The sequence below is a fragment of the Neltuma alba genome, unplaced genomic scaffold (genome assembly GCF_004799145.2).
Source record: "Neltuma alba isolate B1F8T4 unplaced genomic scaffold, ASM479914v2 tig00011988_pilon, whole genome shotgun sequence".
NCBI classification, from domain to species: Eukaryota; Viridiplantae; Streptophyta; class Magnoliopsida; order Fabales; family Fabaceae; genus Neltuma; species Neltuma alba.
This window is the reverse complement of record NW_021636561.1, coordinates 717,817-736,856: the sequence shown is the minus strand read 5'-3', so window position 1 is coordinate 736,856 and position 19,040 is coordinate 717,817. Positions and strand designations below refer to the sequence as shown.

General features: G+C 33.8%; 3 protein-coding genes and 1 pseudogene across 4 annotated transcripts; 3 read left to right on the top strand and 1 right to left on the bottom strand.

Moving 5' to 3' along the window:
* Positions 1-3,219: 3,219 nt before the first annotated feature.
* On the top strand, positions 3,220-3,525 carry LOC114720526 (uncharacterized). Its single transcript, XM_028906166.1, has one exon. It carries the CDS (start codon positions 3,220-3,222, stop codon positions 3,523-3,525), a length of 306 nt encoding a protein of 101 aa, XP_028761999.1.
* A 5,616-nt stretch (positions 3,526-9,141) lies between these two features.
* LOC114720565 (beta-1,3-galactosyltransferase GALT1) lies at positions 9,142-13,935 on the top strand. 2 transcript variants are annotated; one of them, XM_028906219.1, is made up of 9 exons: positions 9,142-9,266; positions 9,739-9,812; positions 10,300-11,419; positions 11,512-11,735; positions 11,843-12,124; positions 12,321-12,449; positions 12,521-12,700; positions 13,029-13,136; positions 13,361-13,935. In XM_028906219.1, exons 3-9 carry the CDS (start codon positions 10,639-10,641, stop codon positions 13,577-13,579), a joined length of 1,923 nt encoding a protein of 640 aa, XP_028762052.1. In that variant the 5' UTR covers positions 9,142-9,266; positions 9,739-9,812; positions 10,300-10,638; the 3' UTR covers positions 13,580-13,935. The 2 variants fall into 2 exon arrangements, with proteins under 2 accessions (XP_028762052.1, XP_028762051.1); XM_028906218.1 differs by lacking the exon at positions 9,739-9,812.
* Positions 13,936-14,572: 637 nt separating this feature from the next.
* On the bottom strand, positions 14,573-15,228 carry LOC114720525 (protein DMP9-like; annotated as a pseudogene).
* A 2,655-nt stretch (positions 15,229-17,883) lies between these two features.
* LOC114720547 (E3 ubiquitin-protein ligase MPSR1) lies at positions 17,884-18,965 on the top strand. Its single transcript, XM_028906196.1, has one exon. It carries the CDS (start codon positions 18,164-18,166, stop codon positions 18,839-18,841), a length of 678 nt encoding a protein of 225 aa, XP_028762029.1. The 5' UTR covers positions 17,884-18,163; the 3' UTR covers positions 18,842-18,965.
* The last annotated feature ends 75 nt before the right edge of the window (positions 18,966-19,040 follow it).

Sequence of the window (19,040 nt, the reverse complement as noted above, 5' to 3'; positions counted from 1 at the left end):
GATGAGTATGGAGTGTGTGGGAAGTTCAGTCCAGATAGAATGCTCACACATGTTCTTCGTCACTGCAAGAAACCTGCAACTGACTTAACCGTTCCTGTCTCTCCAAAATGCTGCGAGCCTCTCTCCCAAATTTCTGAGGCATGTTTCTATGCTATCATCAAATCCGACACTTGGAAGTATTCAGGCATCGACCCTCGAATCGCTTTCACCATTCCTAGACGTTGCCATTACCACCACCATTAATAATAAAGTACCTTAGCTTCACAGGTCATGAACTAGTCGCCAGGAGGGGCTAGCTAGCTATTATGAGTATAATAAGGAGTGACTGTATCGTTAAATAAGGGCTCGCTTATATATATATATATATAGAAGCTCGTGAGTTTGTTAAACATGTTTCATTCAAACTGCGAATAATGGTGGTGGATTCGTTGAGTTTGAATTGGTTTGTTTGTGTCTTAATTTCAAGTTTCATATATATGAATGAATGTCTCAGATGTCCTCCATGAACTTCCATAAATCAAGTTTGGAGCTTGCTATAGCACTGGACGATTATTTGCGCAAATCTACTACTAAATAGCACATACATAGGATATTCTATACAGTGGGTTCATTAATTGGTTCTAATTCCTTCGGTAAATTAATTGTTGTAGGTCTAATTAAAATAAGTCGATGGTTTTACCACTAAGTTAGAAAGCGCTACGCTGCTTGTTTCTTATTCCCCATCTTTTGACATAAATGGCCCAGTATTTGAAAATGATGAGTTGAGTTGTTGACTATATTAATATGGTGAGGTGGGGTGTCGATAAAGACCAAAGGTTGAAATTACATCTCTAGCTAGTTTTTTAAGGATGAATGTTGTCTTTTCATCTAGGTTATTAGGGACAGAATTGACATTTTATAAAGAATATTGCAGGTATGCTGTGAGCATTCATAAGCCTTGTAGAAATAGATAAATGTACAATTTTTTTTTATAACTTGTGCAACATTTATTTACTACTATTCCGTCTCCTATTATAAGATTCACTTTTTTTAAATAGATTTATTTCTTTTTATAAGATTCTTTTTGAGTTTGTCTGAGTATTTAATGCATTATTACCTATTTTGTCCTTAATTTAATACATTTAATATATTCTTTTTCTTCATTTATCTCACTATTAATTATACTCTCACATTGACTCATTTATATATAAGGGTATATTTGAAAAAAAAAATTACATTTGCTGCATATTAATTGTTGTTAGCTAACTTTAACTGTTTTCTTAAATCATGTAATTTAGTTAAAATGATATTATAATAAGAGACAGAGGGAGTATTAATAAGTCAAGCCAAACATGTCATCATTTTTTTTAAGTACAGGTATCTTTTTATTTGAGGCCAAAACACAAATACCTCCCCTCAACTTTAACTCTCTTGCATACAACCTCCCTCATCTTTGAAAGTCTGAAAATCACACTTTCAACTTTCATTGTTTAATATTTAACCTCTTGTTGTTAAAATAACTGTTAAACTTAACGAAACGGATGCCATATCATAGTATTTAAAATTATTTGAAAGATGACATGTAATTTTTATTATTTTATCAATTTCTCCTAACTTAAAACTTATAATTACGCTAAAGGATACTTTCTAATTAATAAAAACCCTAGTCCTATTCTCAACTAATCATCCAGTTCTCCCAGCCTCCCCCAATCAATGGTCCTCGTTTTGCAGCATTTCATTCATCTCCTACTCATCATCTTGATTCCAAAAATCATCTTCATCACATTCTTCCTTTAAATCTAGATTTTTTTTTGGTAAAATAGCATTGTTTTCTTTTATGATACCATTATGTTGTTACTCTTCCTGGTAAAGGTATTCTAATCAATATGATTTTTTATACCTCACCATCATGTTGTATTAAAACTGTAAAAACAAGGCAAATTTTCTTGTTATTTTGTAGAAAAATTACACCATTCAAGGCTCTCACTTGTCTATTAGAGTCTGTTGTCGGCAATCTAGATTCTTTTAGATGAGAAATCCACCACCCAATGCCTTCCCACAAAGCAAATATTAATATTTTTTAGAACCTCGATAGTTTTAGTTTTCTTCCCTATCCCGTAAGTTGCTTTTTGGTACCTAAGATTAATTCTTCCTCGTCTTCAAAATCAATGCTGGCGTGGAGGGAGAGCAAACATCGCCATGTCAAGGATTAATCAATTCTCATTTGGGTGTTCTTCCATATCCTACAATTTTAGAACCTTGCTTAAACTAGGATGTGGTGGGAAGGGGGTGGCCGAAAGAACAAAATGAAAAGGCAACTGGCAAGACTAAAATTAGGGATTATTATCGGTAGGGTTACAAAAACGCCCTTTGTGTCGTTATGAGTTTTCATTTAGAAAAAACTTGCTTAATCAATCATTAATATGAAATATACATTTTACATATAGTCGTATTATTCCAAATGATAAATAATGTAATTTATTTTTTGTATTATTAACATTTATTTCGATAATTTGATTGAGTTATGGCTTGCTAGCTAGGCTTATTAATTAGCTCGAACATCAATTTTCACTCATACTAAAATAGTTTAAGCTATTTTGGATGGATTCACCATTGATTCATACATGCAAAAATTCTCTTACTATTTTTTTCTTTTTTTTTTCCTTCTCAATAATGTGTTTAATATCATATTGTAAGTTTTTTGCATGCGCCCAAAATTTTTCCCTTCCCTAAGATCATCAGAAGTGATTTGTTTAAATAAATGCTGACTCATCATCTAAATTGAACCGAAGGAGTAGGTGATCATGGAATAAAATAAATAAATAAATAAACTCATATATATAGTTTTTATAATTAATAATAATAGCAGAAGAGGCAGAAGTTCACATTAATTAATTACAATTAATAAAAATCAAGCTTCTGGCAATATTTCCATGTGCTCATTCTGTAGGCAAGTCCTGAGTTTTTTTAAGAGAACCCACTGGCTTAACAACTACGTTCTCCATGGAAATCAATAAACGTGGATTCCAACTTTTAAAGCCAGAGGATTAAGACTTTAGGAAGAACAAGGTTTTGTTCATTTCCAAACCGCAACTACTGCCTATATATACACATATCTAGTTGAAGACATAGCAGAATTAAGCTGTGAAATACAATACACACACACACACATATAGCTTCCTTGTTCTTCAATTAATTAAGTTGCAGAAATCAAGTCAGAGGAAACAACTGAGGAGGAGAATGAAGAAGGTGATTTGCTTGGTGCTGGTTTTGGCACTAGTGGCCATTGCAGGGGTTGAAGCAGATGGGTATGGAGTGTGTGGAAAGTTCAGTCCAGATAGAATGCTCACACATGTTCTTCGTCACTGCAAGAAACCTGCAACTGATTTAACTGTTCCCGTCTCACCAAAGTGCTGCGAGCCTCTCTTCCAGATATCTGAGGAATGCTTCTATGCTATCATCAATTCCGACACCTGGAAGTATTCAGGCCTCGACCCCAGAATCGCCTTCACCATTCCCAGGCGTTGCCATTACCACCACCATTAGTAAGAAACTTTTATGAAGTAGTCACATACTTACGGATACCAGTTCTAATAAAGTGTACGTGACTGTATCCTTAATAAGAGCTCAATGTAGCGGCTCATAGTAAGTGTAATAAAATTGTGACTCCGTTTGTGTCTTTAATGAAGATCTCATTATAATATGAGTAGTTTATAATGGTTTGTTAATTACGTATACATGTTCAAATGCTTCCATGGAGTCGACTAAAGACCTGTTTCAAACAAAGTCCATCGCCGGCCATGAGAGTGATCCAGCCGCTAGCTTATAGTACAAATACAATAAAGTAACGTGATTAATTGTACTTGCTATGGTGTACAATATAAATCATTTTAACTAATTTATCAGAATTGAAAAATAGTAATTAATTCATTAAATCCTTCGCAAATTAATTTTTTTTAATTCTACTTTACTAAATGAGGCTGTGAAGAAGAGATCAAAGAAAATTAAAAACCACCATGCGGTATTGTATTTTTCAGGAGTGAAATAGACTAGAAGATAACTATTGGACATACTCCTGATCCTAAGTGCAAGTCATTTGTGGGGAAAAAATTTTAATTCTAAATACAAGTCATTTGTAATATATTTAATGCTTATTTTTTAATTTTATTTTTATTTAATTTTTATTGAAAAGAAAAAGAGAGAACTTTAATAAACATAAAATTAGAAAATTTTATTAATTTAATACATTATCTAGTATGCAAAAATCTGTTACAAATAATTTATATTAAACATCACGATAATGTTTGATGAACCAATATGAGGCTATTAGTTGGCAACAGCAGTTTCCTACGTAACCATTACTAAAACTTGCATCCAAGCCACCTCGTAATGGGTGCCCCAATTGATGTTTAGGTCCTGTTTGGATGTCCCTCCAAACTATGGTTTGGGGAAGAAACCAGCCAAACAGGGATAAAAAATGTGAAACCATGGTTTGGGGTCAAACTATGGTTTTGAACCCCAAAACCATAGTTTCGGTGGAAGTGGTTTGAAGTTGCTTCTGGCTCAAATTTTCCTGACGTTAGTGTGGACCCAACAACATATGACAAAGCAGCCCCCATAATTAATGCCTCACTCTTCATTCCACACTCGGTTCTTCACTATTTAATCTTATAATTTATAAATATATATATACATATTAATTATTTATTAGTTATATTATCTTATATATTATTAATCATGTTAGTAAAAATTATTTTATTAACAATTTTATTTCTTCGAATCAAAATATATTATAAAATCTATCCCTTATATAATTATCATATTAATTTATGTCCTTTTTAGTAATTTGTATATGTAAAAAGTGCTTCTGGTAACAACTATCCAAATACTCTCATTTCTTAGAATCACTTTTTCATAAAATATATTCTTTCTAGAATCTATTGTCCAGAAGCTATTTTCCAAACCATGATTGGGTGTTTGGCAACCTCCAAATCATGTTTTCAGAAACACTTTTCTGCAAAACGAGGTAAATTCCTCCACATATTTACTTTGTAAACCATAAAAACATTTCTGAAATCATGATTTGGTTTATATCCAAACATTCTTTTGGTTTCATTCAAACACCTTTTAGGCCTGGCTTTTCTCATTCTGCCCGGACGCCAGCCAGTGGCCACGGGTTTCGTATAAGCCGGATGGGCAAAATATTCTTGCTCCGGGTACGGCATAGGTTTATATAGGATTCAAACCCCGGAGGCTGTTTGGGGGCAGACATTGGTAAAATGTGAATGTGATCCGAATATCTATAATTATAAGCAGAGATAAACATCCATGTCGTCATGTTAAGATAAGATCAGTCTGACATCCTATATTTTTCATATTCGTACAGCTTCTAGAGTTTGACCCCTCACAGAGAAATAGTTTTTTTAAAAAAATTCGTTTGCATGGCGTCTTGACGAACGGCCCCCAAGTACAGAAATTTAAATAATTAAATTAATCCCACGTACCCAAGTGGCCACAGCTTTGACTGTCATTGGTGGTTGTGAACTTTGAATCCCAACTTGTCCTGAGATAAATTAGTGGACTGATTTTAATTTTAAATATAAAATTTTAATCTGTTTTATTTTTTATTATTAGTATATAATTAACTAATTTATAACTTGGTATTTTAGATAATCAAATTATATTGAGTTAAAGTACATTCATCATCTTAAATTATATTTTTGTGCATTTAGTACTCTAATGTATTTTTTGTGTAGCATCCTACATTGCTATGTGTAACATTGCACTAAAGAATATTTTAGGATGATAACTGCATGAAAAATATATTTCAAGGTATTAATGTACCTAAAAAAATATTTACGATACTGAATACACTTTAATCTAATTATATTTATTATAATTAAATAATTTATTTATCTTTTTAAATGTACCTAAATTCAAAGTTAATTAGGCATTAAGGAGCCAAGAAATAAAAAAGTTAGTTAGAAATGATGAATTTGTCCTGAACGCCGTGGAGGAAGTGACCTCCTTCGCGGACTAAGGATATCACGTGGACTCATCAAAAAAGAATTATATTTAAGTGTTCTGATATTTTATCAAATATTTATATTAAAATACACCGTAATGAATAATTGTGGTGCAACTTTTTGTGAATTTATTATTTTATTCAAAATCTGATGCTCCTCCGATCCTTAATATAGGATTCAATTCTTGAGTTGGTTTTGGTCTTAAATATAAGACCTATTTCTCATATTTATCATTTTTTTCTAAATTATCCCTATAAATATTCTCTCAACCATCATCAAATAAAAGAGAGAGACGGAGTATTAAGAAAGATGATTATGGTGTTTTAGGAAAAATGTGTTACTTTTCTTATAATTAACTAATTTACTTAATTTCTTTAATCTAATCAAATTAGTTAAATGAGTTTTATATTAAGAATCAGAAAAGTACTTCCTTTTTAACGCCGATTAGCTTGGTTTGGGTACTGCAGAAACTTACAGAGGGAGCGATCTTTTCAAGCTAGCAGCTCCATTCACAATTTCAGAATTCAAACTCGACGTTGTTTGGGGGATTGGCAGAACTGTGAATATGGTCCGAATATTTATTACTCCTTTATACCTTAATATAAAACTTATTTAACTAATTTGATTATATTTAAAAAGTTAGATAAGTTAGCTAATAATAAGAAATATAACATATTTTTCCTAAAACACTATAATCATCTTTCTTAATATCTTCCCTTCCTCATTTACTTAATTATGATTGATGGAGTATCTATAGAGGTAATTTAAAAAAAATTGATAAATATAAAAAATAAGTTTTATATTTAAGATCAAAATTAACTTAATAGTTAGGTCATATATTAAATAACGGAGGGGTATTATAAAATCAGTCTGACACCCTATATTTTTCATACTTATACAGCTTCTGGAGTTTGACCCCTCACAAAGAAATAATTTTTTAAAAAAATTCCGAAGCACAGAAATTTAAATAATTAAATTAATCCCACGGTCACAAGCGGCCAGAGCTTTGACTAGTTAAATATGTGATTGGTGGCTTGAACTTTGAATCCCAACTTGTACATGTAATCCTCTTATTCTAAAATAAATTAGTAGATTGATTTTAATTTTGAATATAAAATTTTAAATTTATTTTCTTTTTTATTTTTCGTTATATTTCTAATCTAATTTACTTAGTTTATAAATTAGTATATAATTAACTAATTTAGAACTTGGTATTTTAGATAATCAAATTATATTGAGTTAATGTGCATTCATCACCCTAAGTTATATTTTTTGTGTATTCAGCACTCTAATATATATTTTTGTGTAGCACCCTAAATTGCTAACCATAAAATCACACCAAAGAATATTTTAGGATGATGGATGCATGAAAAAATATTTCAGGATATTGAATGTACATGAAAAAATACATGCAGTGCTGGATGCACTTTAATCCAATTATATTAATTATAATTAACTAATTTATTCATCTTTTCAAACCTACCTAAATTCAAAGTTAATCAGGCATTAAGGAACGAAGAATTAAAAATTTAGTTAGAAATGATGAACTTGTCCTGAACATTGTGAAGGAGGTAATCTCCATTGTGGACTAAGGATATCAGGTGGACCCATCAAAAAAGAATTATATTGAAGTGTTGTGATATTTTTATCAAATATTTAAATTAAAATACACCCTAATGAATAATTGCGATACAACTTTTTGTGAATTTATTATTTTATTCAAAACCTAATAACAAAAAAAAAACCACGTCTAAATCTAAACAGGAATAAATACAATGAATAAAAAAGTTGACCAACCTAAGGGGTATTTGGATAACCCTATAAGCACTTCTCAAAAGTATTTTTCTTCAAATCGAGACAAACTCCTCCATATATTTACTTTGTATACCGTAAAAGTATTTTTAAAATCATGATTTTAATTTTATCCAAATAATTCCTTAATCTTAATCTGAGAGGAGTACAAAATATAAATAAGAAACAACATGACATGAAATATAAATGAAAAACGGAGAGGAGTATAAAATATAAATAAGAAACAACATTTTATGTTAGATCTGGAATTTCCTTCAAAACTCCTCGAGAAACTGAAGAGCCACACGACATTCCCAGGGGATCAAATCCTTTTGTGTTTTTTTTTTTTTTGTTTTGGTCCCAAATCAAATCTTTTTGTTGCTCCATAAGAAGTTTTGGTGTCTCTGCCAAATGTCAACACTGCGCTTCACGCAAAACAATCTTTAATGAATGCAACTCTATAGAGATTAGAGACACATTTATTTATAAAAGCTACCGAATATATTATATTCTTTTGGCTTGCACTGAGAAAACCCAGGCTAACGAGGCCGACAATTATTATTATATTAAACCACTAAAAAAAAACAAATAATATTGTGGAATTAAAAGTCACGCAATGTCGTTTGTAACAATGCCCATCTCATTCATCTGTCCGACTGTCCCTGGCTTCCCCAACTCTGAAAGTTACTCTGCATCCGCTGTGATACGAACGACACTTTTGCTTCGTCGTTAAGCCAAAACGACAACAATAACCATGTCCTGTCCGGCCCCGCCGGCCAACTATTCCCTTTCAAACCCACGAGACTTGAAATTCCAATAGCGGCATGAGATACCAAAATTACCCCCCATCTTATCTTCCTCGAATAACCGTCAACGCGTTTTTAAAATTTTCCCCTCTATTTATACAAATTTCTTATTCATTATTTTTTTTTGGGAATTAAGAACTTTAATTAAAAGTAACCATACTCAAATTTAATCAAATTATATTTCGGAGAAAAAAGAATTCATTAATGAACTTGTTTTAAAAAATAACTTCCATTAAATTAAGTTTAAGTTAACAGGGAGTTGGTGTTAAGAAAAAGACATTTTTAGACCACTTTACAATGGGACAAGGATTCACCTTAGAGGTTTTCTTTTAAAATTTGAAATCTTCAGAAGTGCAGATCCATTAAAAGAATCCGCCACGAGGAAGGTTACAATCTGTAATTAATCTGTAATTGAAAACTTAATCAAATTAATCCGTTAAATAAATTAAGAAAAGAGTACGACGCGCCGGAGAAGTTGAATGAGCGCGATATATATCTTGGTATGCTTTTCCTTGGCGCTGACAGGGGACCAGGGCCAATGTGCGCCTCATTTGATGAGAAGGAGACCTGAAGACTTGACTTCTTATTCTCGCTTAAAAACAACCTCCCCCCTCGATTTCTCTCCTTCTCACTTTTCTGCATTTCCCTTGGAAATTTTCACCCGGTATGCCAGATTCCGACTACTTACTTGCTGCCCTTTGTTCTTCATCATTACTGTCTCTGCTTCAATTATCTGTGCTTTTCGGCTTCTTCTTCTTTTTACTCCGTATTTCAGAATGATACATGATAATTCTGCCTCGATTCTTCCTAGTTTTGCTGTTTCTGAGCTCTTTACTGACTGTCGGTTGTCTCTCAGTGGTGTTCTTTCGTTATAGGCGTTCGATCTGAGTGTTGATGTCCTTTCTTTGATTTGCTTGACTTTGGATTCAACTCTCCTTTCTTTTCGAGGAAAATAGGATGTATAGATATATGTCTTCCGGCTAGTGAGGCGCAGTTAGATGCTAGCATTTCTTGCTAGAATAGTTGGTTTTCATATTTAATTTTAAGAGAATTCAGTAACCGGTTTACTTGCTGAAGATTTGGAATGGTTTTGGTTTCCTTCTATCTTTTCCGCATGTAAATTGGAACGACTAAAGCAAGTGCGAGATTTGAGGAAATAAGCACACATTGGAAGTCCGGTTTCCCGTAGCCGCCGTCCCCTTACAAAACGGTAATTTTCCTAATCAAAATCTTCACTCTGTAATGATTTAGCAGAATTGAAGAATATGGGGGAAAAAGGGGATAAAGTGGAAATAAATAGCAAGTAATTGATTGAAGAAGAAGAGCAATAGTAAACGCTTTCTATGTAAATACTTTCTCAGATGATGCTCGCAAATCTAACTTATGCTAAGGAAGCCTGTGGCGTGCTTCCTTCTGTATGGAATTTAATTATTATTGATGTCCTTGATATTAGATTTATTATATGTACTGGAATTCTCTCTCTTGAAAACATTTTCTTTCAACCTAGTGAACAATTAATGTAGCTCCTGGTTAGATTTTTGCCTTTTAACAAAGTTGCTTTATAGACCATCCAAATGGAGCATATAACCTTCTTGCTTTGCTGAATGTTGACAAACAAGGTGTTTGAGCGATTTCTTGCACATAAGTTACAATATCTAAAAAGCTGAGCTTTAACCATTTTATTGATCTGAATACAGGTCTAACATAATAACCTCATCTAAAATGATCTCCGAGTAATGCTGAAAATGGATATCTCGACTCAGAACAGGCTTACAATCCCTGGTTATACAGCAGGCTAGAAGGGGGGCAAAAAAAAAATCTCACTCTGCTACGGTGAAAATTTTCCTGAAGATTTTTCGTAGAGTCTGATAGGAGTTTACCTTTTACTTCAGACACCATCAGTTATTATTGGCTTCTGACTTCGTTTACTCAGCATGGAATAAAAAATTAGCCAAGGTTCTTGGTTGGTTTCATGCTAGTCCTGTGTCCTGTTCAAGTGCCAAATTGAGGTTCAGGGATATTGATTTGCTCATTTGATGTTCAAAATGAAGAAATGGTATGGTGGAGTTCTCATTGCCTCTTTTTTCACGTTGTTCATGCTACTGGTCCTTAGGTATGGATTTATGAAAAACCCTATTGGGGAAAGTTATCAGAATATAACTGTCCCTGTTAATGGTTCTAATCCTCTTGAATGGATAAATTCAGCATTTTCTCCAGTCATTCAAAATCCAGAGAGTGCTACTCAAGTGATTTCTGCTGATAATTTAGTATCTAGCCTCTTTTCTAACAGCAACTTCACCAGCGAAGAGCTACGAGCTCTCCAGACGTGGAACCAATTAAATCATTTGCTTGATTATACTAAGGGTTTACCTAATGCAGCAGAAGCTATCAAGGAAGCTGTGAGTGTATGGAATGGTCTTGTATCCTCCATTGAAAAAAAGAGAAAACGTGAAGCAAATGATGGTCTAAATGAGATAAGGAAAGAGAAACAATGTCCCCACTTTCTAAATAACATGAATTCCGTGGAACTCAATAATACTAGTTACAAATTGCGAGTTCCTTGTGGCCTGACACAGGGTTCTTCGGTCACTGTCATTGGCATTCCTAATGGTCTTCTTGGAAATTTCCGAATTGACTTTACTGGAGAATCACTTCCCGGGGAGCCTGATCCCCCTGTTATATTGCACTATAACGTCAGGCTTCACGGTGATAAAGTTACTGAAGATCCTGTTATCGTCCAAAACACCTGGACAGTAGCTCATGACTGGGGAGAAGAGGAGCGTTGTCCATCCCCTACTCCAGAGAAGATCACAAAAGGTGAAAGATATTACTCCAGTTTATCCAGGTGAAAGATATTTTTTAATTCCGTTCTTTTACTTTGTTCTTGACGTTGCTGTTTATTTGTCCAGTTGATGAGTTGGAGCAGTGCAATAGGATTGTAGGGAAGAACTTAAACCAATTCTCCATCCCTAAGGCTTCTAAGAGATTTTCAGCAACTGATGAACAATCAAAAAATAGAACATACTTTCCGTTTAAGCAGGGTTATCCATTTGTTGCAACTCTTAGAGTGGGCTCAGAGGGAGTCCAGATGACAGTTGATGGAAAGCACATAACATCATTCGCATTCCGTGAAGTACTTCCTCTCTTGCTTCTTTTTTGTTTTCACTTTGGATTTGGATTTTTTGGATTAAACATTTGTAGCTTTTGATTTGTTTACTGACTGAAGTAGTTATGATGCAGACTTTGGAGCCATGGCTTGTCAGTGAGATGAGAATTTCTGGAGACCTCAAGCTTGTTTCTGTTCTTGCCAGTGGTTTGCCCACATCGGAGGATTCAGAGCATATCATTGATCTAGAATCATTGAAGTCAAGACCTTTACCTGTGCAAAGCCCATTGGATCTCCTGATAGGTGTTTTCTCTACAGCTAATAATTTCAAGCGCAGGATGGCTGTTAGGAGAACCTGGATGCAATATGAAGCAGTGCGATCAACCAAAACTGCTGTACGCTTCTTTGTTGGTTTGGTGGGTGCTTCTTCTGATCAGTTTGCATGATTCTAAAAATTTGTTGAAGTGGGAATGCTGCTTCCATCAACAATGACCTGATTCTTCACTTGATTGTGTCGCTTGTAATTATTCTGTTTTTTAAATGTGTTACCATGTAGACTTTTGTGCTTATTAGCATGTTGCTGAATTATGTCTTCTGTTGGAGATGATGCAGCATAAAAACCAAATAGTTAATGAAGAACTTTGGAAAGAAGCAGAGACCTACGGTGACATACAACTAATGCCGTTTGTTGACTACTACAGCCTTATCACGTGGAAAACATTAGCAATTTGCATATATGGGGTAATGTCGCATCATCTACTTTTGCCTAGGAGATTGCTTCCTTTGTCTCATTGATCTTACCTCTATGACAGACAGAGGTTGTTTCAGCGAAGTTTGTCATGAAGACTGATGATGATGCATTTGTTCGTGTGGATGAAGTGCTAGCTTCATTAAACAGAATCAATGTGACTACTGGGTTGCTCTATGGACTCATCAATTCAGATTCTCATCCTCACCGTGATACAAATAGCAAATGGTACATCAGTTCCGAGGTATAGATCCTCTGATACTCATTTGATACCGAAGGTACCTGCACTCTGTGTTGTTTAATATAGGTTCTGAGCATAGCAGAATTCTAACTTAGCAACTTGTGGAAATGGACACAAACTTCTGTAAGCTTGTATCTGTAAGGCAAGATCTCTGGTATCAAACTGCAATATTGATACTGAAAGCTCTTATTTCTGTTGTTTTGTTCAGAACTGCTGGATTCTGGGCATCTAGTCTTTTGTTTTGTCCCTTTTCTCCCTTCTAAGAATACCTACCCGATTTTGCTGTTTTTTATCTGACTTCATCGTAATTTTGTTGTTTGCTTTGTCAAAGGAATGGCCTGAAGCATCTTATCCTCCATGGGCGCATGGTCCAGGCTATGTCGTCTCTCATGATATAGCGAGGACGGTGTACCCGAAGTACCGGGAGGGCCATTTGAAGGTATGTAAGATCTGTTACTTCTAGTTAGAGAGAAATTTTAGCATACACTATTTGTAAAACTAAGATAAAAACTTGCTCACTTTGATGAGTTATCACCAGCTCCCTGCATGGCCAATTGTTGCATTGTTTGCACTAACAGTTCTCTCACTTGATGTGAAAAGGACGTGTTTTGTACTCGATACGCCAATGTCTTTGTACCTAAACAATTTGAATGCTGTGGACAGATGTTCAAGCTAGAAGACGTGACGATGGGTATCTGGATATCACAGATGAAGAAGGAAGGTGCAGCGATCCGGTATGAGAATGAAGACAGGGTTAATAACGTGGGTTGCAAGGATGGTTATGTGGTTGCACATTATCAAGGTCCGAGGGAGATGCTGTGTCTGTGGCAGAAGCTTCAACAAGGAAAAGGTGCACAGTGTTGCGGTGATAGAAGAAGATGATTCCAACTTGACTTGATCAGACTACAACGGCGTTCAACATAAATAACCCACACTGAAGAACACTGAAATAGTTAGCCTGTTAAGCTGTCATTAGAATTCAGAAATAGTATTAGGGCATATTTCTAGTCAGAAATTCTTTGAAGATTCTAGTGTAAGATTAGATTCATTTGTCCCATGTAGATATAGAGTGAGAGAGATTCTTGTATAGAGCCTCACCTGGAAGGAGATAGGTTTTGTAAGATGAGTAAAACTACCACAATTTTCCGGTTAGATTCTCGACATTTGGAGTGATAAGCTTCAAGATTTTAGTACTTCCTTTCCCGACGTGAATCACAAGTATTCTTTTCTACTATAAACCTCTTTCTCCATGGCTCATTCTCTTCTATTATCATCTCATGGGGTGATGAAATTTGATTGAATTATGTTATATGCTATAAACGTTATGCTCCTTTTGTACCAAAAGAAGTAGAAGTTGTACGCCTTCCTTTAAACATCCGAATGCGTTGTAACAAAATTACCATTAAATAGAGATTGATTATTGATTAATTATTAATATAACGTGGAAACATTAATATTTTTAACAAAACGACGCTATGATTTTCTTCTTCATATGAATATGATATAAAATTGTGATATTTTGATTATAGCGTTAGTATAATAATGAAGATTAATTGATTGATTTTATTGACAATAAATAAACGATAGCAAAAAGGGATGGGGGTATTTTAGTTATTTTGGGGTTCGGATAAGAATAGAGAATCAACAATCAAGTATGGATACTGCAACAAATAACTGACATTCTTTTTTTTTTTGTTTTTTGGGAGCTGAAACAAATAACTAACATTCATCAATCTAAAACTGCAACAACAGTTTCTTGTGGCCATAACTGCAAACCTAACCTACATTTTTTTTTCTCTGCAAAGGAAAAAATACATCTATTACACCAAACACTTGCATCTTGGGAAGCCAAAACAACGCAGAATGGTATGAAATCTAAGACGTCATGCAGCCAACACCATACCTAGTAGTCGGAAACACCAAGAACAAACTGCTGCAGACAACTCCAACCATGAGAGGAAAGCTCTCCATAACCTGTTCCATGTCCCTAACGTGTCCTGGGAACACACAATCCGAAACCCTGTGATCCGACAGTGCAATCGCCAAAAAACCATTACAGACATAATCGCATGTACGAAGTCGGTGAACCCAAGTTTGAATCTCTCATCTTTCGGAACCTCCACTCCCAAACCCTGCCTGAACACGGCCAACCCTCTCGGGGTCACAAGTCCGTAGTAGACCTTCCCATCAGAGCCCCTGAAACTGTCAGTGAAGTGGAAGAAGAAGCAGGAGAGACAACAGAGTCCGAGGAGTACGAGGATCATGAGGGTGGTCACCGGAGTGGAGCAGTTGCCGTTTCGAGAAACCGACGGGAGAAGCATCTCGAAGGTTAGGAGGGTGCCGGTTGGGAGGAAGTTGACGAGCATTGAGGTTTTGGATATGGTTTTCTGCATTCCCTTGGCCATTGCTTGTCTCTTGCGTCCTCTCTGGGGAGAAGAAGAAAGGGAGGGGCCCGCGACGACGTCGTCTCTTGGAGGAGTGGTGGTGGTGTAGATTTTTATGCCCACATCTTGTTCCTGCGGTTTGCCCATTGTTGTTGTTGTTGAATGAGGAAAGAAGAGGGGAAAGAGAGTGTCTGGTTTGATATTTGAGAGTGAAAGCGGAAGGAAGATGGGCTTTAAAGGGGAAGTGTGTTGAATAACTGACTCTCAAGTCTCAACCATTCCTTAGCTAAACGGTCATTAACTAACTCCCCAAGGGCTCCTTCTTGAAATGTTGGATTTAAGGCCTCTTGTCCAAGCAATCCTAACCGTCGATAAAATCTAACGGACCAAATTAAAAAAAGGGTACGTATTCATGAATTAACCATATTTCAAGAAGGAAAATATTAGAATCAAACCTGGACTTTGATTTTTTTATTGATTTATTGATTCATATTAATTAAAAAAAAAAGTAGGATGCTTTTTTTAATTTAACAAAAGCATACTTTATTCAAGTAAAAAGATATATAAAAAACATTCGGTTTTAACAAAATCATAGAACCATTCTCACTTCTTCCTCTGTACTTGTTGTGGATCTTTATAAGCTGCATTGTGCATGTTTGCATCTAATTTATATATCCTAGCTCTCATCACAAACAAAGCTTTACAATAATTAAAAAAATTAAAGGAAAATCATATGATTATAGTACTATCTCCTATTCTAATTATAACACCTTGTTTATAGATCTCATAATTATAAGACATCAAGATGAATTGATGATGGTCTCCTCTCTATAGAATTAATACATTGAGTTTGTTTTTGGCGATGGCCCTTTATTATAGGATATTGCCATTTTCCGTACCATGTTTGTTAGTATAACTATATAAGATATTTTATCATATAAAAAGGAACTCTTTTGAATTTTTCTTTGAGAATTTGGTAAGAAATCTTTGTTTGAAATTTTATTAGCTAAAAAGATTTAAATTTGAGTCTGTATAATTATAATTTGTAACTGTAACTTTTTTCCTGTTACATACAACATATTTTTTGTTACATGCAAATGACTTCAGTATTGATGATTGTTACATATCATTGATGATATGTTGCACGTAATGGGAGAAAATTTGTACTTATAGATCATTGTTACACTAGTTCAAATTTAGATCCTTTTAGCTAATTAAATTTTTAAATAAGGACTTTTAACCTTTTTTTTTTTTTGCCCAACAACTCCTTTGATTAAACTATGCTATGCTTAAAATTATAAATATATAGAACAGTTTTCATTCAAATTATTTATATATTAATTTTAAAGAAACATTCTTCTTTTAAATTGAGTATAATTAGTATTTTTATTTTTAATTTGTATATGTATTTATGGTCAATTATCACATCAACAATATATATAATTAGAGACTATTTAGCAAACGAATTAAACTCATCTTGGAAATGGCTTTTCGACCATGTATTATCTAACATATCATTGAAATTTTTTTTTTTGCCACATTAACAAATCATTGATATTCTTCTATTTAGGACACTCACATCCCTATACCAAATCAGTGAATAAAATCATCATAAAAGTATTTTTATAATTTTTTCAGATGACTAGAAAACAAAATTGTCAGTCACGTGTCACTCGACGATTCTTAATATAAGACTCATTTAATTAATTTGATTATATTAAAAAAGTTATGTAAGTTAGTTAATTATAAGAAATGTGACATATTTTTCCTAAAATACCATAATCATTTTTCTTAATACCCCTCTTTCTCTTCTGCTTGATTATAATTGAGGGAGTATCCATAGAGGTAATTTAGAAAAAATTGATAAATATGAGAAATGGATCTTATATTTAGGATCAAAACCAATTCAACAATTAAGTTTATATTAAGACAGGAGGAGTATTTGCTTTTTTTTATTTACTGATTTTAAAATATGGGATAATTAATATGTAAGTCATTATAGTTTCAATTGATTTTTAATCAGGTCCCTATAATTTTTTTTATCAGGTCCTTATACTTTCACATGTTTTTAATTAGGTCTTTATAATTTTTTTTTCTTTTTATCAGATCCTTATTATTTTACTTTATTTTTAATTAGGTCCTTGTAGTTTTTTTTTCATTATTCTATAAATAATGATATTCTAAAAATAATAAATTATTATAAAAATCTTATGTTAATATTCTTTTAATTTTTTAGTTAAACAAATATATTATTTATTTTTCAATTCTAATTTTTATAATTATAAAATTCAAATTATAATAATAAAATCTTCTAAAATTAGAATATAATAATAAATAATTTATAATAAGTATAATTAATTATTCTGATTAATTATTAATTACTAAAGATTATATTAATTATTTTTTCCAATTATATAATATTAGTTTAAAATAAAATTAATTTTACAGAATAAAGTTAATAAACAATTTTTTAAAAACAACAAAGGACTTAATTAAAAAATAAGTGAAACTATAACAACCTGATAAAAAAAAATAGAGACCTAAGTAAAAACATATGAAAGTAAAAACCATGATAAAAAGAAAATTTTTATAAGTACTTAGTTAAAAATCAGATAAACTATAAGGACTTAAAAATTAATTATCCCTTAAAATATTTAAAAATCTTCAGTAGCTGAATAAACCACCTGTCAAATGCCCATAGGTTTGCGAAATAAAATTTTATAATTAAATTATAAATAAAGTCTCATTATAATTAGGTTGTTATAATCAGATGGGGTAATGTACAAGTAATTAAATCGAAAGAGGGAACTGGAAAGAAGGACCTGGAAGAAGGATAAACATCAGGAAATTATCTCTTGACAATTCCGACACATGCACTGTTGAGCTTCTTCCAGATCCTTCCACAGTCTTCAGTGAGCGCTCACCATCTGTGTGTTTCACATATATCCCTCTTCCTTCTTCTTCCCCATTAATCCTCCATAGTTTCTTCGTCACTGTGCAATTCATAATCGGTTGTTTACTACCTTCTTTTTCTCTCTTCTAGTCTTTCCTGAGGAAAAAGACGATTTTTTCATTCTCATCAATGGCTACGGAACCTAATGTTTCTGAGAATTCGTCCCCCTCTGAAAACTCGTTCAGATTCAGAGAGCTTTCTGTTTTCTTACCCTTCATCTTAGGCTTCTCCACTGACTCTTCCGGACAACACAGTCAAGACCCAGATCAGGAAACCACAGACTCGGAAAATAGTAATAACCATGGCGAAAGAGTCATCTTGATCAACCCTTTTACGCAAGGCATGGTGGTGATCGACAGTACTTCGAGCCTCGAGACTCTGTTCCACGAAATTGGTATGAAAAATGGGCAACCGCCGGCGTCGAAGGAATCAATAGACGCATTGCCAAGTGTGGAAATCAAAGAAGGAGAAGGCGGCGAGTGTGTAATTTGCTTGGAGGATTGGGAGGTTGGTGGGGTGGCGAAAGAGATGCCTTGTAAGCACAAGTATCATCAGAATTGTATAGAGAAGTGGTTGGGAATTCATGGGTCTTGCCCTGTTTGTAGATACCAGATGCCTGTGGGTGAGAAAGAAGTGGGCAAGAGAGATGAAGAAGAACAAGAAGCAGGAGGCGGAGAGAGAAGGAGGGTTGGCAGAGAAATTTGGGTGAGCTTCTCCTTTAGAAGTGATAATACGAACCAAGCTCCTTCTGATAATTCCAGTGATCCTTCATCAAGTCCAAGAGGTGATTCTGCTGTTGAGAATTAGGGAAGAGATTTTTTTCCTTCTTTTGTTCCACTTGGGCATAGAATCTGTATAGCCACATTTACAAGCTATTGTTGGTCAGATCTTCTGGAAATAAATAAATTAATGGCATTTTCTGTCCTCCCAATTATTGTTCAATGCTGGTTGCTAGGGTTTGAGCCAAAAAGTTTTTTTTTTTTTCCTTTGACTTGGTGTTATTTCT